We start from the raw sequence: 25,548 nt of genomic DNA, 5'->3' as shown, positions 1-25,548 counted from the left end.
GAACATTCATCACAAAACATATACAGAATATATTTACCATAAACTACATCAAATTGGAATGTTAATAATTCGATTAGGAAAGTGTTCCGTCCAACAGTAAAACTTCCAGAGTCATAATCCACAACTCATTTTTGGAGCGAGTCACGAATTATCGGAGCGGGGTAAGGTAACGTCAAAACATCGGAGCTACGATAACCTAGTTTGATATAAACGTTGATACACAAGAGATGCCAACAAGTGTTAGAAAAATCAGCCTTGCAGATTGATCACATGAATAAGTAGACACAAGAAAAATTGCGAGGCTCTGAAACAGACCGATCTAGTAAATCGGTACCTTCCCGAGCCTCCATCAGGTGTGAATCTTGCTTCCAAGAGAACCAAAGCGGCGAAAGTTGCTTAGCTTTGGAGAAAAATGTTGGGGTCGTATCTTGGGGGACGAAGTTCTGATTGTCCTCCTTGATTGTAAATAGCTGTTCTAACAACCAAACGAAAGGAATCAAGCTAATGCACGTTTTTCTTCCTTTTAGAAAAAGCTACAAAATATTTACATCTATATAATTGTAAAAATGTTAAAAATCACAGTGCATTTTGGAGTGGTGCTCGGATTTCAAAAACGTGTATAATATATAAATATCAATTTGCTCGGATATGCAGAATCGTTTCTAACTAGGAGAAGTGTGAGAAAGAGAAGATACTCTACAGACTCTAGCTACAAACTAATGACTTACAATTTGATAAAATTGAGTAGCAGTTACTTATCGATAGGTAAAGTAGCGTAAACACCTCAAAAATCACATCGCTCTGCTCAACCCAAAAGAAATGGAAACGTCTTGATTCGTGACTTGACAAGCGGATGGAGAACCGTAAAAAGGCACGTTTAGTACACTTCATACATAGCTGTTCTGAACCGGTGTGATTTATGCAAGCCGTGGACGGACTGTGGTCGAAAATCTAATTTTTGCAAAAAATCTTCTCAAGTGCTGACATGTTTCATGGTCGCAACTCATAAACATAAAAATAGCGCTCTACTTCTACGAAAATCGACCAATGTGATAATTTTTGACGTGTTTACTGAAATACTTTACACAAAAGCCTGAACGAGATTTGGTTCAACTTTTTGCTCAACAAAATACCGTTCAGAAGTGTCCAAAGTCTCGTTTACTTAACTATCTACTGATCAATTTCCTAAAGCGTAAACGTGACTTCGAAGATTTTGAGAGAAGCTCTGTCCATTATAAGTAATCTTAGAGCAAGCACAGCTTCTGGCTTTTACATCATAACCTACAAGTTACTGATCACATCACCTTCGCTTTCGGCGTAAACTTTCAACAAGTAATCTCTCAGTTGTAGAAAATTGTATTTTTGATATTTCAAGGAGAAAACAAGCGAGTCAAGCTGTCACAGCTTAGCGTAGTCAAAAGAGTTACAATTCTGGGTAAAAATGTAAATGCAGATGTGTTTCAGATCGGTTCGGGTTGACTCCTGTTGAAACTTAACCAAACCAATTCCTTTCACCTAAGTCAGTCCTTTTGATCTTTTTGAGCTTTGCGGCGCATCTTCATCTAATACTGCCTCGAGTTGAAACTGTACTGACGTGCGTTGGAGATCAACTCTCTCGTTTCCGAGGGAGTCCCCGGACTGAGACTGGCAGTCGTGGTGGTCGATATGGTCTCCTTGTTCTCGAGGGGTTTCGTCTCATCGACACTCCTTTCGAAGACATCTTCCTCGACGATCTTCTCCAGGTGGGCATCTCCGTTTTGGACAGCAACCGGCGCCACTTTACTGTGGGGAGAATGCACCGGAGTGATATCCGTGAAACCCCTTTCTTCGTCTTCGCGCTTCTTGTCCAGAATCCTTCGGTGATTCTTCGTGGTGAGGCAACCCGTCTCGACGTCCCTCTCGAGACGGTGTCCGCTCCGCGACCTGGTGAGCTGCCTCGAGACGTACTCGTTGAGGTCCTCCTCTTCGCGACGCGACATCACTCGGTTGATGGCTATGAGGATGATGCCCAATGCCGCGACGAAGATGCCGGTCGCGACGAGCTCGTTCCACACGCCGCCGCCTCTCCACGTGACCATGTCGTCGGGGAGCAGGCCCGAGCCGATGAGGAAGAGGCCGAAGACCAGGAAGCACACCCCGATGTGCAGCATGCCGATGGAGGTGGCCAGGCGGTGGTCGGGAGGGGCGTCGTTGGGGACCTTCTTGGTGGCGAGATGGTCCATGCTGTCCATGCTGCTGGTGCGCGAGGAGAGACGTCTTTCGCGTTCGAGGGCCCTCCGCTTGGCTTGCTCCCGCAGCCTTCGTTGGCGCTTGATGGCCATGGCCGAGTGGAGGCCTGCGGTTCCATGCATCTGGAATCCAGGAGTATATCAGTCTTCTTGCATGCACTGCACAACACTGCACACAGCACTGCACTCGCACTGCACTGTACACAGTGTATTTGGGCAAAAGCTCCCAAAAGTAAAGTCCCTCTGATTGCACCGATCTAGAACAGTCTCGGTTAAGAAATTTTGTTTCAGCTGGAAGTAAACACAAGGAGTCGATACTACAGGTCAATTTTGAATCTCACTACACATCGCGTTCTGCAAAATCCATCAAGAAATGTTTCATTTAGAATGGATTTTACAAAACCAGTCGATAACAACGTTGCCTACATTGTTAGGTAGTCTGATACATCAAGGGACATTACTTTTGTAAACTAGGTGTGACAACTACTGAACTGACTAGCCAAACCCAAAGCGAATGGAGTGTGGACAGAGGGCATACTTAAAACTGTTTCACTATTACTACAGATAGAGTTAGCTGTTCTGCGAGAGCGAATTTATGGCGGATTACAAAAATGTCATAAATAGTTAATATAAAAGACGGATGAATATGCGCAATATGAAAAAATTTTATTACCCTTAAAAATGATAATGGGATCTGGATGTGTGTTGAATTTCGAGGAGTTTTATGATAAAGAGATTCAAAGGGGGTGTAATAAAAAGGTCATAAATTTATATTATGTCGCATAAGCTGAGGGATTGAGTAATTGTACGATGATGGCACGTTTGCGGACGTGATCGGTGTGGATTACATTTTTTGATAAAGTCGTTGATGATTTAATAAAATAAAAACTTTACTAAAAACATTGTTCGTGGCATGGCGAGGATTTTTACAGTTTGCTGCGTCAAAAGCAAAGTTTAAAAATAGTTCAATACTTTTTGGGAGAAGTTCAAACAAATTTTATTTCGAAAACTGTTAAGTCATCCCCCTGAAGGAACTGGTAGAATGTGTTCGTAATCAATAAATTTACGTTGAAAAGGAAATCATTTCCTCTAGTACAAAAAACAAATCAAATATGAGGATGTAATATTTCAAGCAAATTATAAATACCTAGATTAGAAAATAAATGAGGCGAACGAAATGAATTTAAAGTTCCGAGAGTTAACATTTTCCATTAAAAAATACGATATCTCTGTTATTTTATTACCACAGTTGTATCAAATCTGAAAAGTGCTTTTTATAGACAGAACTGTAGCAGGTTAAATGGAAGAAATTGAATTACTGTCTCGCTAGTAGTAGGTACAAAAATTGTAAATATGTATATCTTTTGGAAAAATGGTGGAGGTGCCAGGAAAGTAAGGATATCTCTGATATTTTTGAGCTAGATTATAGCTATTAATATGTATAACGAGGAGATTATGGGATTTATAATATGCGAGGACGTTGCCAGGTGACGAGGCGATTAGCCGAGTCACCTGCACAACGTCCGAGCGTTGTTTAAATTAAATTTAAGGCAGAATATAGCTTTATAGGGAGTCCGTTTCGGCTCAGAGACGCGAGGGTCGCGGGTTCGATTCCGACCCAGGGCGAAATAAGAAAAAAGGCTCGTGATTCGGAAGTCACGTTAAGCCATTGGTCCCGGTCTATTGAGTTGATCATCATGTCCCTCATAGATCTGTAAATCAGTCCTAGACTGTGAAACAAATTTTATTTTTTTGTGATTTATAATATATCTAACGTATTATGAGTGCGTAACTAAACGCCCATACACAATGGCGTTAACGTTACGTCGATGTTAAAACGTTAATGTTAACGTTAGATCTAGAAATTCAAAATTACATGTATTTCATTGTGGACCGTTCACAATGACGTTATGATGAAAATTAATGTTGCATGATATTGTTAGCGTTAACGTTAGTTCTAGAAATGTTCTGGATTCTTAACGTTACATTCTAACATTAGCCAATGGAAATAATTTATAAAAAGTACTGAAATACATGTAATTAGATCTAACGTTAACATTAACGTTTTAACATCGACGTAACGTTAACGCCATTGTGAAAGGGCTGTAATGTATTATTATGACTAACTAACGTATTATACACTGCGTTTTTTATTTCGCTGAACATAGAATGTAAAATGGCTATGTTCAGTACTAAAATGGACAAGTCAATTCATTTGAAATAGGCAACCAAACCTACAGATCCATGAATCCTATGTTCAATAAAATAAAAAATTCACGGTAAGTGACTAAGGAAGCTGAGTTATTCGAATATTATGGACTTCATAATTATCAATAAATGTGTAACATAAAGTGATCATAATCGTTAATGATACGATAAAATATATAAATATAGCAATGGCGTTTTATTGATTCAACTGTAATAATTTAAATCCAAAAATTGAATGCCTCTAGCTCTTTAGGTTTGGTAAAATTTATTGAGGTGCCAGGATAAAAGATATCAGGACATTAGCTTCGTCAATACATGTACTATCGCGGCCATCCAAAAGTGAACGTTTTTTTTATAGTTTGATTTTTACTTTAAATCATAGGCGTCCTAAAATGTCAAAGTTTGACATTAGCGTTAAAAAAATTATTGAAACTATTTTTTTAAATGCTACATCTCACTGCGATTCAGACAGCTAGGGCTATTGGAAAGCTAAAAGAAAATTGGTCGTTGGCTGCTGTGCCAAGAAAATTACATTGCAGTAAGACTTGCATCTTCAATATAAAGAGGCGTTGGCAAGAAAACAGGCTTGAGAGATCAATACGAATAGGTGCTGGAAAGGTTTCTTTACTAAAGTTTACTTTCATTTTAATAATGTATTAATTACTTCTCAGTCTCATTTTTATTAAAAATTATTTAATACAACTTTTTATTATTAAAATAGTAATGCCTGCTGCACGAACGCCAGTGAATACAGCCTGATTTAATCTAACGAAAAATACGGAAATTTTCGCAAGCTATCGTTCACTTTTGGATGGCCGCGATTGTACTGAATGCAGAGTGTTTTTGAAATGCACGATAATTAGTGACGAGGTAGAAGTCATGAACAAAAACTTCTTTAATTTTCCAGTGCCGATACTGAAGGTAATTAACTGATTAGTGATTAATGATGTAGCGCTGGTTGCTTAGCAAGAATAATAAAATAATTAATTATTGTATGCTAACATAACAAAGTACTGTATTAGTGGCGCAAATCGGGATGGACAAATTTAATTTATCCCCATAATTTCAGATGATTGAAAAAAGTTTTGTTGAACCTTTTGAAACCCCCCCAACAGCTTGGAATTTTTTTGTGCGTGTTTAGAAAAAACCCCTGTATACAGGGTTATTCACGAGAGGGGTATTTCCAAGGTATTTCTGAATTTCTTTTTGCCACAACCCATTATACACATTGCAACAATATCTTGATTTCAAATTTTGAAAATAATTATAATTGAATCCACGACGGCTCTTAGTCCTGTCTCTTTGACGTTAAAGCAAAAAATCTTTGTCAATTCGAAAAAAATGTTTTTACAATAACGACGAAAAGACTGATATGATCCTCATTTTGGGGAGCCTGGAAGGAATTCTGTCGCCGCTGCGGATGTTTCCAAGATTCCAAGCCGATGGTAGACACTTCGAACACCTTTTACATTAACTTAATTTGTTAATTTATTTGTTGAATTTTGATTAAATACTGGTCATCTGCCAATCTGACATTTCTGACAAATCTATTCAACTTACTTTGATTTCTAATTTAAAAGAAATAGGTGAAATAACACATTTAATTTAGTAGTCACTGCAATTGTATTGTTGGTTGCGGCAAAATAAAAATTCAGAAGTACCCCTCTCGTGAATAACTCTGTAGTACAAACAAAAATAAAAACATCATAATAGTAAAATAAATGTGTTATACAGTGAGTCCCGAGGATCTCTAATAATGTGGCAATCATCAATAATAGTACTTAATGTTTTTTTTTATATTTTATTGCATAGTATGTTTATTTTTGTTAAATAATAATAGTCCAGTTTTTTCTACATTTGGGAATAACCTATTACTTTCACATCACATCATCATTTCTTGTACTGAATGACTGGTTTTGAACAGCTTCGAGATCGTCTTTTGCAATTGTAATACACGAAGTATCGTCTGTAAATTGAATTAGTCTATTTGTAGAAAAAAAAATAAAAAATATCGTTCCCGAAGGGGCAGAGGTCTCAAAATCGACCCTCAAGGAAGACCGATATTAGATATAAAAGGGTCTGAGGTCGCATTTTGTACATTTTTATGTATTATTTTGTATCGATGTTGTCGTTACTATTTGTTTTCTATTTTCTAGATAACACTTTATGAGAGTTGTACAATGAATCTTATTTAAATTGAATCTAAGGCTTTCGACAAATCAAAATATATACCATACCTACAGGGTATTTCAGGAGTGATAATGAGTCCAACGTAATTGAAAATGCAACCCACAATACATTTGCAAAGTTAACGTGGATATTTGTTTTTGGAAATAAATATCGCTTGGTTAAATTAATGTAATTGTGAAAAAACTAAAATTTTTTGGGAAAATGTTTATCGTCTGCATGAGCGCGCAACGGCAGGATTTTTATTATATTCGCCATAAATCAGGTTCATGTTTGTTTTCTCATCGTTCGAATACATTTTAATCGTCTTATTTTAACTTTTTCGTAAATGTCAGTTGTGACAAATCAAATTATTGGAAGCAAAGCCATTATGGATTTATAATTTCATTTTTAAACAATACGATATTTAAAATAGCCACGCCATGTTAACATTGAAAATGTATTGTGGGTTGCATTTTCAATTCCGTCGGGCTCATTATCACTCGTGAAATACTCTGTACACAGGGTGATTCTGAAATAAGTTTGGAAAAAAAACCGGTAATTGATGATGATGAGAAGAAGTCATTGACAAAACATTTTTCTTATAAAAATTTTTTCGTTTTCGTGATACAAATGATTGAAAATTTGTTCAAAATTGCAAGTACGCTGCTGAGTTAAAGGTGATTACCTGATTATCTTGGTAGTTTAGCAACAATAATAATCAGGTGCCCGTCAGTCACAAACGTAACCTTACTCCTCTCGATCATTTCCATAGAAACATTTACAAAGCAGTGTGCTTGCACCTACGACTTTATTGTGGAGTTGATGTAACAATGGTTGCTAATGAAGTGAACAAATTCGGACAAATTTTCCCTATTCATAGGCGTTGGAAATACAAGAATACTGGGTGTTTTCGAAGTTGAGGTGTTCCTTGTAACACGAGATACTATACATTATTCTTAAGAATTTTAGCCTAAATCTTCTTAGTAAAATGTTTGTATTAGCGGAGATAATTGATTGTATATTTTTATTGTTTTCTAAAAGTTAGAGTCCGGTCCTGTCTATTTCTCCGCTGTACTAGATTAATAACTGACGTGGCCTAGGATGGTGTCTTTCTGGAAATCGCTTTGCGTACTCTCTGGACGCCGCAGCTGCATTCTGATAACGTGATAACGTTGCCCATACATACAGCAACATATCTGTGAGCTCATTATTTTCGTAATGATGAAGCCATTCCGACTAATTAGATGACAACTCTGACAGTATTTTTGATTAACGTCCATGCTCATTTGATTTTTTTTTGTCAATTCTAATTTCTAACAAATCAGCGCAAATTTGAGCAGGACCGGTTTCAAAAATTTCAAAAAAATTAACTTATTGTCTCTTCATTGTCGTACATATTTTACTAAGGTGATTTTGGCTAAAACTCTTTAGAACAACGCATACTATCACATGTTAAAAGGAACACCTCAACTTCGAAAACACCTGTATAGCGTAATTTCCATCCTTTTGATTTCACCTCCAAAAGTCATTTACGCAGAATTATTTTGTGTCAAGGATACTCCACATTTGTTTTCCAAACTTATTTCAGAATCAGCCTGTATATACCGGATGTCCCAGAACTGCCGCATGATATTTTAATAACGTATTCCGGAGTGAAAATTAAGACTAAATTTGAAAGAATAAATGTCGAGGGCCGTAGGGTATTTAAATGGTAAACTATTGAAATTAACCAATCGTGTGAAGCTTTCTTCAACCTGTTTTAAGGTATATTAAGTAATCCGACTAGTTGCTAGGAAACAACTTACATTTACATTTTTCAAAATTCTTATAAATTTAGCTGGTCCACTGTATTTGACAGAAATGAAGTGTCAATGTGACATTATTTTTATAATAATAGCTGCGTTGAGGCACGTCACCCTAAAATGAAAGCGTTAACACGTTAAAGTTAAACGTTAACACGTTCCTTAAAACTAGAGAAAAACATTGAGGTTCATGTTTGACTGGAATAATACCTTAAAAAAAGGTGGTTTTTAAGCAGGGTAAAACAGAAAAGCAATGTTGTTTTGTTTTTTTAGAATAAAAAAAAAAGTTTAATGAACAATCAAAAACCATAACAGTTAACAATTCGTAGATACTCTTATAATAATTGCTCAAAATGACCTCCATCAATTTGAATACAAAGGCGTGCTCGTCTTATTAAGCTTGCTTGGGCGCCTTGAATAATTTGAGGTGTAATTGTTGCCAAAGCTTCATGCAATCTATCATCCAGTTTCCAGTTGTTCTAAAGAGTTCACTGGTTCACGATAAATATAGTTTTTCATGTGACCCCACAAAAAATAGTCTAAAGGTGTGAGGTCAGGCGACCTAGCCGGCCAATATATTGGCCCACCACGTTCTATCCAAGAATCAGGATATCTTCTATAATGCACTGAAGCACCATCGTGTTGAAACCAGAGATGTGCCAAGAATTGCAATGGCACATCGTCTAGAAGATCAGGCAATTCATCATTAAGAAAATTGGCATAGACTTCACCATTTAATCTTGGAGGAAATTCAAACAGACCAACCTGAAACTCTACAGTCGATATTTTATCTGATAATCGTTTGTTTATCAACACTTGCCAATGAATCTCCTAAAATCCCAGTCCACAGCTTGATGCTAAACCGATGCTGAAATGCATTAACATGAATTGTATGTGGATTTTCGTCTGCCCATACATGATAATTATGAATGCTAAATGTTCCGTTTCTTGAGAAAAAACATTCACCCGTAAATAAAATACTTTTTACAAAGTTGTTGTTGCAGTAACCATTCACAGAACTGCACTCGGAGAGGAAGATCTTCAGGCAAGAGATTTTGTACACGCGTATGATAAGCGTGTTGTCGATTATCCTTTAGAATCCGCTGTGTTGTGCTTTTTGAAATGTCAAACATACTAGCGACGCTTCTAATACTTAACATTCCGTCTTCCTCAAAAGCCTGAAGAACAGTCTCTTCATTTTTGGAGTGCGAGCTTCTCGTGTAATACCACCAATTCCTTTAGTTTGAGGTAATAAATTCCCCGTATTCCTAGCGCGATTCACCAAACGCAAAAATACATTTGTAGTTGGATGTTCTCGAAGAAGAAAACGTGTAGCGTAAGCTTCTACGGCTGCGTAAGCACTTTCACCACATGCAGCAGTAAACATTTTCAAAACTGTTCACTTTTCGATTTTAAGAAAAAATTATACTGTCAAAATGACGTTAAGAAATGTCACAATGTATTTATTATTCGATTACAGTGGACCAAATAATTCAACGAATTTTATCGTATTATGAAAATCCATGGAAATGAAATAAAGTAATGAGGTTACCTAATAAAGCAATTAACAAAGGTCTTATGATTGGTCAGCGAAAATCGCTTACGGTATAGATACTATTGGACCCTCGACATTTTTTCTTTCAATTTTAGTCTTCATTTTCACTCCAGAATACGTTATTAAAATATCATGCGGCAGTTCTGGGACACCCGGTATATAACTTCTGATCTAATGACTATAATTTTATAAATCCTGTATAAATCGCTGTATCAGTTGATTTATTGGTTAAGGATAGACCAGATAACAATTTCAGTTATTAAGGTGACAAATTGAATGTAAGAAATCAGATTACCCTGTCTCTAGTATTAGTTTAAAGAACAATTATATTTTGTAAAAATGGTGGAATAGAAATAAATGTATTAATTAAAAATAGGTAGATCGAATGTAAAAAGGGTGTTTTAATTTATTTAGTCGTGACGAATCGAATGCAAAAAAATGTCCTGAAAAATGGTGTTTCAAACTGATGATTCAATCAGTGATGTCAACGACCTTACTCAATCGATTATTAGCAATCTCTGAATTATGTGGGTTGCTGTCGGGCAAGGGTTTAATTTAAAATGGAATTTTCAAAGCAAAAAAAGGACACCACCAAATACGTAATTAGCCAACTTTGTTTACTACTTAATTTTTCCTTTTTTAAGATAAACTAGGATTATAAATAAATTAATTTAACAGCGAAGTTTTTTCATTGGATCTAAATATAAATAAATACTTCATAATGAAAGAATCTATTAATTAATCAGTTAGTGAAAAATAGATTTTCTCTGTGTAAGATAAGAATGAGCATATTTTTAAAATATGTCATGTAACTAATTATATTATCTGATCATTCGTTTAAGCAGCATTGCAAAATTGTATTGTAAACGAAACTTAACTATAAAAACATATATTATCTGTTGTTTATGTTGTCTTCTTTGTCACCTATCTAAAAAATAAAACCTAACGTTAGATTTTGATCATTAATGAGCTCTTAAAAATACATTTAGAAATTAATTAAATTAATAAATTAGGAAATTTATTTTTCTTGCCACAAGTAATTAGCTGGACCATCAAGCTGTACAAAAATCGATCAACTATTTAAACTCTTAATAGAAGATATTTTCATCTTTCTTCATTCTAATTAAATTACTCCTTTTCACAATTTTTCTTTTAAAGTGCCTACTCCCATAGGTTTTCGCCAAAAACACGTGACGGTTAAGAGAAATTCTGTGACCTCGAGTTGTCTCATTAGAAAATTATGTCGTGGGGATATGAAGAGGAAATTGGTCACTTGACAATATTGCTTTTCAGTCCATAAGCTCTTCACTATAGACCATTGAGAGTTGTAAATCGCAGTGAAAATTTCCTCTTCCTCCAATTCATTTGCTTCTATTATGTATACCCAAATAGATCCATGATAACGATGAATGGTGCATACTCCTAATAACATTTCATTATCTTTCCGGTTTTGTTTTCCCAAACATAATCGATGCATGCAAACGTCCACGTAATAATATCTAGTGCGATAATTTTAAAAAGAAACAAAACATTGTTGAGGCTAATTTGAAAGCTCTAAAACTGCACTAACTGTGCAATACATTTTTTGCGAATGCCGTTGGGCCGTATGATTTCCTCTTCATTAAGACTAACCCCTAATTTCATAATCAGCCTAAAGTTACTTTAACATTAAAGTTTACCATTTACCATACAAACGCATTGTTGCAACAATCCATTAAAGTCACTTTAGGCTAAAGTCAACTTTAAGTTTCTTATGAAACTGGTCCCTAGAGACAGTCGTTAAGGACTTAAAGACGGTCTTTAATTTTTACCTATGATTTCCTTTTAATTAAGTGTTTAACTAATATCGTTAATGGTTATTTTTAAATAAAATTTTTAACAACGGTAAGTGATGTTTAATATTTTCATTAACTTGACATTGTTTCCTTAAAGAAGGTGTTTAGTTAACGAATGTCTTAAATAGAGCAAATCATAACCCTTTATTCAAATAATTCTTTAAACAGTTGTTTAGCCAAATCAATTGTTTAGATAGAGACGCGTTAATGAAAGTTTTAACGGAAGGGAAATCATACCCCCATTGTCATTAATATGTTTAAACAACTGTTTAAAAAATAAATTTAAAAAACTTGGCGTCACACCAAACAACTTTTTAAACTTTCTGACAAAAACCTGACTCGTGATCTAATTAAGCGACTCAAAGCTCCTGCAAATTAAAAATAATATTTAACTTTTTAGTTAGAAGACAGGCCTTGTTGCAAAGTGCGCCATAGCATGTTGGCTTAACGATAAGCGAAATTATAATTAAATTTTCCAGTAGCTGAGTGCTGATAGATATCTTATCTCGTATAATCATTTAGTATTATGTGATATTAGGTAATAAATATTATCGAGCTGATTATGGCTTATGTTTCAGGATTTTAACGAGACTGTCCACCCATGACTGCCGCTCCCATTATCAAAATTACGTGGCGTTCCAGATATTTACAACAAACAAAAACGGAATGAAGAAATTACACATTTGGAAAATCAATAGTCCTGACAGAAAATAAATAAACTTATCGGATCAGCTTCTTGTTTTGTTGGGGTTTCCTGTTCGACAACATATTTACCAAATGCAAAGTAACACGGATCGTGAATCGCAAATACTGAAAAATATGGTTGTTGCTTACAAGTAGTATTTATTGATTAAATGTGCACGTATATGTTGTAGACACTTGCATATAGAAAACAATGATCAATGTGGTGAGTGAACAAATTTGTCTTAAGAAAGTCAAGACTTTCTTCAAACCAGGCTTCTGTGGAAGATTGAAATGAGACACGCAGAGTAAAGTTTAGCAGAAAAGAAATTTATGGAGGAGTTGTGGTACCAGTTACAGATGGATATGGTTATTACAGGACAACGTGTCGTACCATAGTTACCAATTTTTAATGAAATAATTTGTGAGACAATCTAATTGTTAAACTAATTCAAATGTGATTCGTAAATGCATTGGGTGTATAAATAGAAATCTGATCAAGAGAGCTTTGTCACAAATCTGTTTATTTCACGTATGTTGCAGCTTGTAGCTTAGACCTGTCACTGCTGTTTTCAAGTTTAACCTCCAATTTGTAATTAAGTGTCTCTGTTTTACATTGTGTGCTCCCTTTTTAATAAAAAAAAGGTATTTCTTCACAACTAACTTATGTTTAATGTAACGAAATGGTTTATTCATTTGTAGAAAAGACATTTATTAAAGAAAGTTAATGGTTTGTCCCTGAGCTAAATGTAACATATTCCGCCAGACCAACATTGGTCAAGGTACTCTTGATCAGATTTTTAATTAGTCACTCGATAGATACCTACTTATAGTGAAAAACGACGACAATAATAACTACTATTTTAAAAATAGCAGTTTTGTGTTTGAAACTGTGCGAAAGCTTTGTTACCAAAAAAAATGGTGCAAGCGTTTTAATATTGATTTTATTAAATTAACTTCGGACAAAGAGGACAATGACAAAGCGAGCTTTCTGCATGTGCTAGAAATATACAGGTACTTCACGAGTGATAATGAACCCGATGAAATTGTAAATGCACAATACGTTTCCAAACTTAACGTGACATAAAATATGGTTAGCTGTGCGGTTTCGTAAATTTTGACATAAACGTCATTCGCTTGGTTAAATGAAATTGTGAAAAAACGTAGAGTTTTTGGGAAAATGTTTGTTGTCTTCATTAATGCGCAACAGCAGAAGCATTTTTATTAAATTCGCCATAAATCAAAATCATGTCTGTTTTCTTATCGTTCGAATACATTTTAATCGTAGTATTTTAACTTTTCCGTAAATGTCAGTTGTGACAAATAAAGTTATTGGAAGCAAAACCATCAGGGATTCATAATTTCATTTTAAAATAATACGATATTTAAAATAGCCACGTTCACTTTGGAAATGTATTGTGGGTTGCATTTTCAATGCCGCGGGCTCATTATCACTCCTGAAATACTGTGTTTATAAAATTTTATTCAGCCTCACAGGATGAACATTTTATGGCATATTCTATTTCTTTTCAATATTGAACAAAACGATCAATTGTTAGTTCTGTAGTAGTTCATACTTCACAATAAAACTTGTATGTACTTAAGTAAAAGTGAATATGATATATTTTCATCATTATCCCAAAATCAAGTGATATAACGGAGAATCACATTTTTTTTTCTATTTTGTGTCTACAATAAAGTCATTTAGAAAGTCAACTGGGATACGGTACGGAACATTTATTCTTAAATGTGGGTAACAATAAACAAATTATCAAACTGGAAATAACATAACCTCTACGATATATTTTCCAAATATATAACAATATAAACAGCTGATTCGTGATCTGTTATCCGTATAGTGCATTCACAATCGACTCTCCAACGTCAAATTTAAAAAAACACCCGTTATAAAGGGTTATAAATGTTTGTAGTCGAAGCAAGCCATGCGTATGTTATGAAATTTTTGCCGCTCTATACAAATATAACTCTAATATGGCGTGAACTGTCAATAGTGTCAATTGTGTGAACCGTCTGTATTCACTTATTCACATAATTTTGATCATTTGCATATGGAGCGGCAACCATAAATTTTACATTCGGTTTTTACATCAACTTGGACTACAATCATTTATAATGTCCCTGTATGTTACAGTTTGGGCATTCTACAAAATAAATCTATTTATTTTAACAATACCAATAAAGTAATAACTTTTTATGAGTGTTTTATAACTTTCTTTTATTGCTATTGAATTGACCACAGACCTAAATAACTTTGTCGCATTAGACTTGCTGCGAAGAATTCGAATAGAGTTACTTTACTTTTTTCTATTCCATCAGAGCAAGATCGAAAAATGACACCAATTTACTAAATTATTTTTCAAGCAAAATACCCAATAGCGTGTAGGAAATGATTGTAATAAATTAGAAACGTCGTTTGCCGGAAACCGATTTCTGTTGCAGCCTGAGAGCTTCCATCAACCGATTCTTTCCTGTAACCGTACACCCTCGAACAAGTTTTTAAACACAACTTCCTCCCCTCTAACGTAAACAGAATCGATTTCTTTCCCTTTTGCAAATAAAAGCGTACGTGCTTAATTTACCCTCTCCCAAATGGCGGACTACTCTTCTGCTGAGTGCTTATCCAGCACCGAAATGTACAGCGATGCCGCAAACAAAGTCCACACTCTTTCTTCGAATTAATGTCGACTTTGTTTAACATCTTTTGACTCGGAAAAAAAATACTTTATTGGAACACAATTAAATATTTTTTACATGAGCTGGAGTAAAGGTCAGGTATGTAAATTAATTCCATTGTGCTGAAAAATCAATACAACAAAACATTGTCGCACAGAGATTTTAATTGTTGCCGTGCCGTACATAAATCACTTATTTCTGCACCAACAAAGAAGGATTTTTTTGCCATTTCAGCAACGAATATTCACATTCTGCTCAAAAACTAACAGACGTTACCTTCCACAAAATTTAATTTTATCCATAATAGTAGGTTGTTTCACGATCAATACACTAACTGGTTGTTACGACTTTTATGTAGGCTTCCTAATAAAAGATGTACAACATTGACTAAATAATTTGAAGACAAAGAAACTTTTCGTTCCTGTACAATTTCTGCCTTGGCAATGACTTTGAAGTGGATCAGATCTGATTAGATTATAGGATGTAGTAGACAGCTCATTTTGATAAAAGCTGTGTTACTCGATGATTAATGGTTTCAGGTCCTGCTGAGAGAATGACGCAAATATACACGAACCTATCTAAGACTCGACTTTCGTGACCGACTGATCTGAAAGCACTCATGGACTCCTTTATCATCTCCTGTACTTAACGACGTATTAAAGAAATATCGTTAGGTGTGGAACATAGTGGGGACAATGATTAAATTGGTCGCTTTGAAAATGGGTCGCGCTATTGATTCAGAAAAATATCTACGACTCTTCTATCTCGCGACATTGTGAACCAGCCGGACCGCAATAAATCAACAATTGTGCGAATTTGACAGCGTCGCTGAAAGAGATATTCAAGTGAATAGATAGGCCGGAAAGATTGTCTGTGTGTGCTCACATTTACAATCCGTGACCCACTTCAAACAGCAAGTCTACAAATTTTGATTGGACTTGTGCCACTGCCCACAAAATGCATAAAAGTTCAGGAACGAGATATTAGATATTGCCAAGTTGGTCGTGGCTGCTGTGGCAAATAGAATAACAAATATTCCTGGAGAAGGCAAAGGGAAGTTCACGAGAAAATTTGCACATTTTGCTGCCACACACAGTTCAATTCAATTCTTCAAATTCTTTTACTAGACCGTTTGTGATCACGAAACGGTTCAAAATGTGGTCAGATCTATTGTCAGAATGTTTGAACAATTCAGCTGACCATAACACGGTGTATTTTTAGAAATTCCCCAACCCCAACCTATCAGTTATGCGACATTTCAAATAAATTGCAGTTTTAAGAGGATTGTTGAGAGTCCAGATGATCAAGTTACTAAAGGAGTAATTTTTATTGTATGATGAAGTGTTAACTGTGGATTAAAATTGCCCATGAGCTGTTACAAATTTTCTTAGATTTCTTGGTGTTTATACCTCATTAATAACAGAATTGATAGGTACTCAAAAATTGTTTTTTGGAGAAAATTGGATAAGGCAAGTTTCTTTGATAATTGAAGATGGTAAAATTGGAGTGATGTCAATTAAGATTTCTGCTTATTATTTTTGAAATTAATCTAAAGCAATAAAAGATAAATGAATAAACATACGAAAAAATTCAACAGAAACTTCTCAATTTAACTTTTTTTTAATATCTTAGGAATGTTACAATACAATAGTACGTTGTATCGTGTGTTCAGTTAAATTTATCCTCAAAGCTGGCGTTGAAGAGTCGATTGTGAACGCACCGCTCGTCAGTCTGCAGAGAAAAAAGACAAAAAACGCAAAAAGTGAAGTTAGAGTTAAGCAGCTGATCGGTGATCTGTAATCCATGGTGCGTTCACAATTGACTTTTCAGAGCCTACTTTGATGATAAATTTAAATGAACATCCTATAGTATTTAAAATTTTTTCTCATGATCTACGATCTAGCATCAGTTAGCACCGTACCACGAATTTTTCACCACTGTATAATTTTATTTACGACCACCAAAATGACCTTTCCAACTTTTTGCTTGTTTGTCTTGACAAATTCCCCAAACAAAAACTGTTAAAGTCGTGTTTACGAAAAAAAAACCGCAGGTGCAACAAACACAGAAGGAGACGTAAGGAACGGACTGGACGATACATCCTGATTTGGGGAGCGACATGCAGCGCACTCTACTCACCGTGATTTCCTTTTTATTTTTGCAGTAAAGCAATAGAAGACCAAGGGACAAAATCACATGACGTCCGGAACGGCTCGGTTTTAATCACTATGTCGTTTGGTCCCGTTTGTAGACAATTTGTCTCAGCATTTGTCGTACGATCTATAATTTACTCTTAATAGCAGCACGGCACGGCGGAAGACAAAATAAATAAAAACCAACACAAGAACAGAAAAAGATAAAATGTCTTCGTTCCACGTATTGACGGATTTATTGGTTTTTGTGTTTACTCTTTTTATCGGCCGCTGGCGGCGACATTTTGGAAAGATGACAAAGCCTCTATTCTGGAACAAAGAGAATTATTTTAATAAATAATAATTGTGATGGCGACGCAAATTAACAAATTTTGGTTCATTTGCATTCACAACAAACACTATGTTGCGCCACCATTACTTGACTAAATGCGGAATGCCGTAATGTTTGTCGGTGGTGATTCTAACAGCACTGATAAGCAGCACGCGCGATTCGACTGGCGGTAAATAAGTGGGATTAATATTTTCTGCACACGTAGTATTTTTATATTTAAATTTAAATAAAAATTAAACATTTTTCAAATTTTTTCGGTGAGGTTATGTTAACACGTGAAACCAATAGGTGCAAATCAAGCTCCAATGTACGCTTGAGAATATTTTTCATTGCAAGTTGTCATGAAATTGGGTTAAGCTCGGGCCCCGTGTAAATTACAAGTGGTAAAAAACGGTTAAAAAAATAATTGGGCTCAACGTATATCCTGGATTAATTAATGTAATATGGTAATGTAATTACATAATGTGCACAAGGAGTTAAAAAAATTAGGAATGAGTCGAATACAAATACTATTTCATAATTACAATTTGACACGTGAGTGTTGACGTTTAGAGTTACTTTCTCTGATAGGTTAATAAAATATGCAAATTTGAGGATAAAGAGCTGCATTAATTTTAAGTAATAAAATTTACTGTAAAATTGCCAAGATTTTATTTAATTGATTTCAGGTATCATAATTAAATAAAAATAAAAAAGTTCGTTGTAATTTAAAGGAAATTGTAATTAAAATACTTAATTCATTATAAATGTGCATCTTAGGCGGCTATGGAAAGCTGATTTTAGTATTAGTTTAGCAACCTAGTGTTTTGTTTTGTTATGGTTGCCAACCATGTTGTCCAGTCTGAAAATATGCTATAACAATTAATTTGTATTTATCAACAATCAACAAATTTTGAGCAAAAGAGTATCATTTTAAGATTAGAAGCCGGGGCGAGTCGCTCGGGCTCGTGTCGTTACTGTCATTTGACTCATTTGTCAACGGCTAGTAACTTTTCTGGTGAGAAAGCGAAAGGTGCATTCCCACTTCCATTGCCTCCTAGATGCACATTTATAATACCTACACTACTGGACAAAAGTAGAGCAACAAAATTGTTGTTTCTATTGTAACTAAAACTAAAAAATAGTTTTAGAATTTGGAGATTTTTTAAATTAATTATAATGAATTACCACCTCTTAAGTTAAGTAATGCATCAGACAAAAATGGTACAGTTTCTGCATAGTTTGGCGTCAAAAATGTTAATATTAAAAATTACTGAAAAAATCATTGCGACAAAAGTAGAGCAACATTTCTATACAAGATGATTTTATTTAACTTCTCGAAAACAACAATTAAAAAGAACATTAAAAAATAACAATTATCAATAGTACTACTCTAATAATTAATGGAATATCCATTATTACTTATAATCGCTCTACAGCGCCGTGGCATTGAGGAAATCAAATTTTGAATGGTATTGTCTGGAAGATTTGCCCAAATTTCATTAATTTTTTCAAGCAATGCCTGTGTATTAGGAAACCGAGTTGTGCGAATTCGACGTTCTACCTCGTCCCATAAGTTTTCGATCAGGTTGAGATCTGGAGACTGTGGTGGTCACTGCAAAATCTCAGCATTGTTATTGTGAAACCATTCCTGCACAAGTCGCGTCGTGTGTTTAGGGTCGTTATCATGTTGAAACACGAAACGCAAAGGCATTTCCCATTCTGCATATGGTAGCATTACATTTTGCAGAATGTCCCGATAAACAAAATATCTATCAATGATTCCCTCAATACGGTGCAAGGGGCCTACTCCATTCCACGAAAAACAGCCCGATAAGAAAACACTCCCCCCTTCATGTTTAATTGTAGGTGTAGCGTACTTGAGATTGAATCTGGTATTCTGGTGGTTAACTGGTCGTGTTACACGTTTCATTCCGTCAGAACTGTACATTTTATAGCGAGTTTCACCGCTAAATAAGACTTTTTTCCAATCGTGTATGGTCCAGTTAATATGCTCTCGTGCAAATGCAAGCCTAGCTAATCTGTTTCTTCTAGAAACAAGGGGCTTTTTCACTGGACGTCGACTAAACAATTTTGCTTGTATTAATCTTCGTTGAATTGTTCTTGGACTAACCAGCATTTCCGGAATTTCTGCAATAATCCGCGGTGCAGGTAACCATGGATCATTTTGAGACATTCTTTTAATCCGTCTATCCATTAAAATAGTAGTTTTTCTGGGTCTTTCTGATTTTGGAATTTTGTCTAAGTGTCCTCATTCGTTGTAAGTAGACATTATTTTTGACACACTGTATTTCGGCAAAAGAAACTGTTTCGAAATAGCAGACTGTTTTTTTCTCTCTAGATGGGCATTTATTACCATCTGCTTTAATTCTTTACAGATAGGGATGCCTCGTGGCATGACTAAAATTATGTGGAAATAACTAACAATGATAAATTGGAATATTTTAGTTCTTACTTCAAGGAAAGACTTTTATTTTACGAAAAATTCAAAGTGTTGCTTTACTTTTGTCGCATAAACGGTGTGCACTTTCGATAATAAAATTTCTTAAATTGCTTTGTGTTAATATTATAAACGATTAGTTATCACAGGTGACAGCCGCCTACTTGGGATTTAAAAAGTAATTAGAATTTGTTTGTATTTCTGCCATTTAAATATAAAATATTGAATTTTTTCCTTTTCTTTTTTGAAGTTGCTTTACTTTTGTCCGATAGTGTACATACGAGTACATGTTAAATATGTACAGAAGTGTACAATTTTTTAAAATTATGCAACTTTTGGAGGACAGTGGCATTCCGAGCTCCTGTTAACGTTTTTTTTTTTTTTAAATGGTTAAAATCATGATTCTAATATCACATTTCGATAAAGTAAAAATTATTTCATTAATTAAACAATTTTGTTCCAATACATCTTACGTTACATTTCGTCAATAAAATTTGTGAAAAAGAACATAACAATGTTGTAGGATATATTGGGCAATTCAAAATTATTGTGACCAAGTATGGCAACTATGTACGAAAATTTATGTGGCACCTGTGTGGGTAGAGTAGAGGTGACATTCTTTGACAGTTCATAGGCGTGCAATTTTGAAAGTTGTCAATTCAATGTGCAATGGAATTAAAAAAATCAAATGCACGCTTATCAAATGTCATACAAATGTTAACTCTACCCCATTCACACAGTTGCCACATAAATTTTCGTACATAGTTGCCATACTTGGCCACAATCATTTTGAATCACCCAATAGGTTATGACCGTTTTACAATAGAGCATATGTCATTGTCCCAAAGAATGACATTGATGGCAAAACTTTGTTGCTGGCAACTGTACTGAACTTAAGTTCCACATCAGTGATTCTCAAACTTTTTAAGGAGTCTCACACAAACGAAACAAATATTTAAGAGCCTGATAGTATCATGTCGTTTTATTTTATTATATTAATTTTCCAATATAAGTTGCGTCTACATTTTCAATTAAATTATTTTTATTATGTAATGTATTAGCTTTCTAAAGTTTGTCCAGCGAGAGATTGGGTGACATAAAAGCCACTAAATTCTACCTAGAGGAAGTAGTACGGTGGCCGGCAAAAAAAATTAGCCATCATTTCAATGTCAGTGTCATTAAAGCGTTAATTACACATTTGGATTTTGACGTAACAGAAAAGTGATGGCTACTTTTTATTGCCGGCCATTGTACCTAGCGCATGTAAAATTTGAAATACGAGTATATCCTTCAATCAGTAACATATTTGCCCTGAAATTATGCTCTCATTAATTTATTCTAGTGCATTTTGTAGTGTTGGATTAATTTAATACAATTTAAAATCTCCCAATCTCTCGCTAGACAAAGTATATCTGTTTCTCAGATGTACAAAGGATGTTTGAAAATATCGTGACCTATCCCCGAAAGAAACAAAATTCTTTTCAGCTTTGAAGTTTTTCAACTTAGGAACAAAAGTTTGAAGGAGGTATATTCAGAGGATAGGATGCCTATGACAGTTCTCCCTTGCAAAGTTGGTGAAGTTTTGCCACAGCAACTATCGATTTGTGAATAAGTGCTTGACATGTTGAAACAAGACCTTCTCCGTCATTTATGATCGTCTTTGGTGCCTTTTTCTCTAGAGTTGACCCATAAGATTAACAAAATCTCTCCTCATCAGTCATCACTATTCTTCTGGAGCCCCAAAATATTCACTCCATGGCTTTTCGACAGATGCAACTTTTCCATCTTTTTTGAACAAGATTCGACATGTTTCCACTGTTTTTAGACCTTTGTGAATCGTTCTGAATTATCCTTTTCAACTTGTGTCTTTACTCAGGTGTTAGCAATCCATTTTCTATACTAACAACAGGTCTAAGCTGTTTTACTTGACCACAGGTTATAAAAGTTTTTAAAATCTTCATGTTGGTTTTATTTCATTTCTCGTAACCATCCAATTTTCTTTTTACTCTTCTACATTTTAATAATAATTCCCACTTCGAAATTTACTAAAATGCACTCTACATATCTATTTAAACACGCAATGAGTAGTTTCATTGTTTTATTTCGGTTTTCGTAATTTTTAGCTGCTTGTGACGCACTTTCGGTCTCGCAGAGCGTTGTTTCCATCGATAAAATTTCCATGAAACCTCCACAATCTGTCCCTCCCGCCTTACATAAAACATGATACGGATCCTCCGTAAATTTTCCACTAAAACGACGAACAACCTTTGACTTTTACAAAGAATAAGTAAAAGTTTAGTACACATTATCACTTGTAGAAGCAGTAGCTGTCGCAGTTGATCGGAGTAAACAGAATTGATGGGGCAAGCTGGATGACGTAGAAGGAATAAAGAAAAAGCAAAATCAGGTAAAAACGTTCCGCCGTTATTAAATCTGGCGATTTTGTCTTCACGTGCACGTCTCTCGCTAAATCTCGTAAAATTACTTCTGAAAGTAATTTCTCAATGCAATTTAGTTTTATTAATTCGGGTTTAGTATTTTTATCCCGTTGCGTTGGCGAAGCCCTAAGAAATTTAATAAAGGAGGTCTTCCAACAAAATGAATAATTTATTTGTAATTGAATGATTAAATAAATACAATGAAAAAGATTCTTCCATAACGTGATAGATTAACCTGGACTTGTTTGCTCAAATCATGTTGTTTCGCGAATGAATTTCAATTTCGTGATGTCGAGAAAATTTATTTGATTAGCACGTGTCATTATTTTTAATAGTTGCATCTCTCGTTGTCGATTCTTCCTTTTATTGTAGGGTTTTCCAATTTGTAGAGTAATTTGTTAGAGGATGTTATCAGACTCCTGTACATATTTTTTGTGAAGTGCCCCTGCTGTCAGCAGCTATTAACCCATAACGATAAGGAGATAAGCAAAGGATTTTGCAAATATAATTTGAACTTATTTTATTTATCATCAGCATTTTTTTGCCAGACTGAAAACAATTGTTCTAAATGTGGATGTAAAATCGTAAACATATATTTATTTATTTTTCTATTCAAGAAAACAATATTTAAGAATACGACGTAGAAGTTTCAGATCCACTGGTTTATTGACAGTTGTAGGTCAGTGTCATCGTAATTCCAATTTTTAAAACAAACAGACTATACTCAACAAATGCCAATTTTGAAAACCGAAAATAACCAAGTGTTTGTGTAGGTTTTCATTTATTTCCAATAAAACTAAAAATTTCCATATGTCGTCGGAGATTATTATTCTTAGAATTCATCACTCCACAGCATCGTTTATGAGAGGACTTTATTGAAATTCCTCGAGCTATTGGTATTTATGCAATGTCTAAATTTATGTGATTTGTACAGAGCCCTCGAGAGCTCCACGACATTGCGACACAGCCGCCTCATCAACACAAAAGGAAATGAATCAGAACGGTACAAAAATAATATGAGCAATCGTGAGTTTATTGTTGTTAGTTCTAATCTCGTTGTATTATTTTCAAAACGCCAGTCAATGAAATTACGTCGTGTTACACAATCTAGAGGTGTAACACTAGAGTAATTAGAGTTTGTGGCGGTTTTTCCCCAGCCACCCCATCTGCCTTTTCCAACAATAAACCTACGGTTGCTGCAAACCCGATTTTTGTTTACCAACCGGCTGGCTGCAGCCCCGGGGGCGGCTATCCCTCTGTTCTAAATCAACCACCAACTATAGGGCTCACTATTTTGCACTACAGCGTAACCAAGGGTAAGTGCGCTGAACGCGCCACTCAGCTCTACGACTACTCAGCAACACCAACTACGTATAACTGGCGAGTGTGGGGCGGCTCCTCCGGTATTGATCAGCCGACATAATGCTCCCCATACCCCCCAGAGATCGGCCATCTAGGATTCTGGCAGGGCATTGCACTTATCCAGGAATAATGCGCTCTTGTGCTGCAACACATCGACACATTTCCAGAGGAGATTCCTGAAAATCGCGTCAGCGAGTTGAATGCACCTGGAAAGCAGCGATCGGTTTCGATTAGCGCCGATGCTTAACCTTTGGCCTATCGGGGATGCAAAAGCGGCCTTTCGGGCGTAAAGTTTTAAATGTCAGAGATGAAGAACAAACTGACGACGATCTAATTGGAATGAAATGACTGGTTCGGTTTGCAACTTTGGTGTGACAATATCGTTGAGTGGAGCACTTATCTGCGGAGTGGCACAACGAAGTGGCTTCATTAGTGCAGCTGAAAATATGCACGGAGATATTTAGGACGTGTGCGAGAAATTGGTTTTATGGGACCTGTCCGTGGAAGGAAATTTATGACGACACTAAACAGTCTACCCGGTCAAGAGTAACACAGTGTGTTTGTTCATTATTATTGATAAAACCGTTATGGGCCTTTATGTTCTGATACTTCTAATTGGATTTTCATCATTCGCACAATATATTGCAGCAGAACGTCAAGATTACTGTGTTTATTGGATTTATATGTCTTCGCATTATTGGATCATTTGCTATTTCACACCGTTATCCTCTCAGGATTCGATTAGTTTTATAAATATTTAATGTACCACTAACCCGGCGCATCCGCCAATTTTGAAAATGTTTCAGCATGGTGGAATATGCATTTGTGACCATTTATTGAACATAGACAGAGAGAGACACTCTTCGGGTTTATTTACTCGTGCAAGTACTTGACGAGAAATGTCAAATGTACCACTTTTTCCATCACGTACTTTTCACTAGAACTAAACAAAAATTCAGTAAAATTCGATTGTTTTCGAATTTTGTCTATTGTGAAATTGTTAACAACAGTAAGAAAAAGCTTGTCGCAGACTAAAGAGGAACTGAAAATTCGTATTCTACCAAAAGGAATGGGTAAAAAATAAGTGATACGTTGAAAGAAATATCGTCAACAAAGAAATTTTTACTGGAGAGAATAGTATTCTGAAGGAAGAAGTACCGAGAGAAAAAGAAAATAGAAAATAATTTTTGAAGAATTACAACCTCACATTTTCGTGTAAACAAAATCAGATAAAAATCTATTTTACTAGATTCGTACATACCAAGTGATTAATATTGTCAAATTCATAATTACAAGGAATTAAACAAAATAAATGAAACTTTATGGGCCAGTTTACAGAAGCAAAATTAAGTTAATCGTAATCAAATGTGAGATTAACTGAACACGTGATCAGATTGAACCAATCGAAGTTTCGAATTCATGAGTTAATCGCGCATTAAAATTTAATTCGAATTAAGTATTTAATTCTCTTTCTATAAACTGGCCCTATATGTACTAATAACATAATTACATAACATTTTTGTTTTATAATACAAAAATTTCCGATAATATTGCGGAATCTGGAAAAGTGCCCCGAATGCTTGCAGCGTTTCCACGTTGAATGGCAAGGGAAATCCTCTCGAAAAGGAATTTCTTTGATTTTGAATCGCCTG

At 35.1% G+C, this 25,548-nt stretch overlaps 1 protein-coding gene and 1 long non-coding RNA gene across 2 annotated transcripts in view; one reads left to right on the top strand and one right to left on the bottom strand.

Annotated features, from left to right (window-relative positions):
- LOC138138110 (uncharacterized) overlaps nt 1-13,102 on the top strand; it is a 44,274-nt gene extending 31,172 nt beyond the window's left edge. Inside the window, exon 4 of the long non-coding RNA XR_011161967.1 lies at nt 12,376-13,102. This is a non-coding gene — a long non-coding RNA (uncharacterized lncRNA). The remainder of the gene's footprint in view (nt 1-12,375) is intronic.
- Nucleotides 971-23,929, bottom strand: LOC138138109 (uncharacterized). The gene is made up of 3 exons (XM_069057857.1): nt 23,758-23,929; nt 17,312-17,634; nt 971-2,351 (listed from the first exon to the last, which is right to left on the bottom strand). Exon 3 carries the CDS (start codon nt 2,349-2,351, stop codon nt 1,563-1,565), a length of 789 nt encoding a protein of 262 aa, XP_068913958.1. The 5' UTR covers nt 17,312-17,634; nt 23,758-23,929; the 3' UTR covers nt 971-1,562.
- Between the last annotated feature and the right edge of the window lie 1,619 nt (nt 23,930-25,548).

The sequence above is a fragment of the Tenebrio molitor genome, chromosome 9 (assembly GCF_963966145.1).
Source record: "Tenebrio molitor chromosome 9, icTenMoli1.1, whole genome shotgun sequence".
Lineage (NCBI taxonomy): Eukaryota > Metazoa > Arthropoda > Insecta > Coleoptera > Tenebrionidae > Tenebrio > Tenebrio molitor.
This window is presented reverse-complemented; position numbering and strand designations above follow the sequence as displayed.

Coding starts and splice junctions, on each gene's coding strand:
- LOC138138109 (XM_069057857.1), bottom strand. CDS start 2,351: ATGCATGGAACCGCAGGCCTCCACTCGGCCATGGCCATCAAGCGCCAA.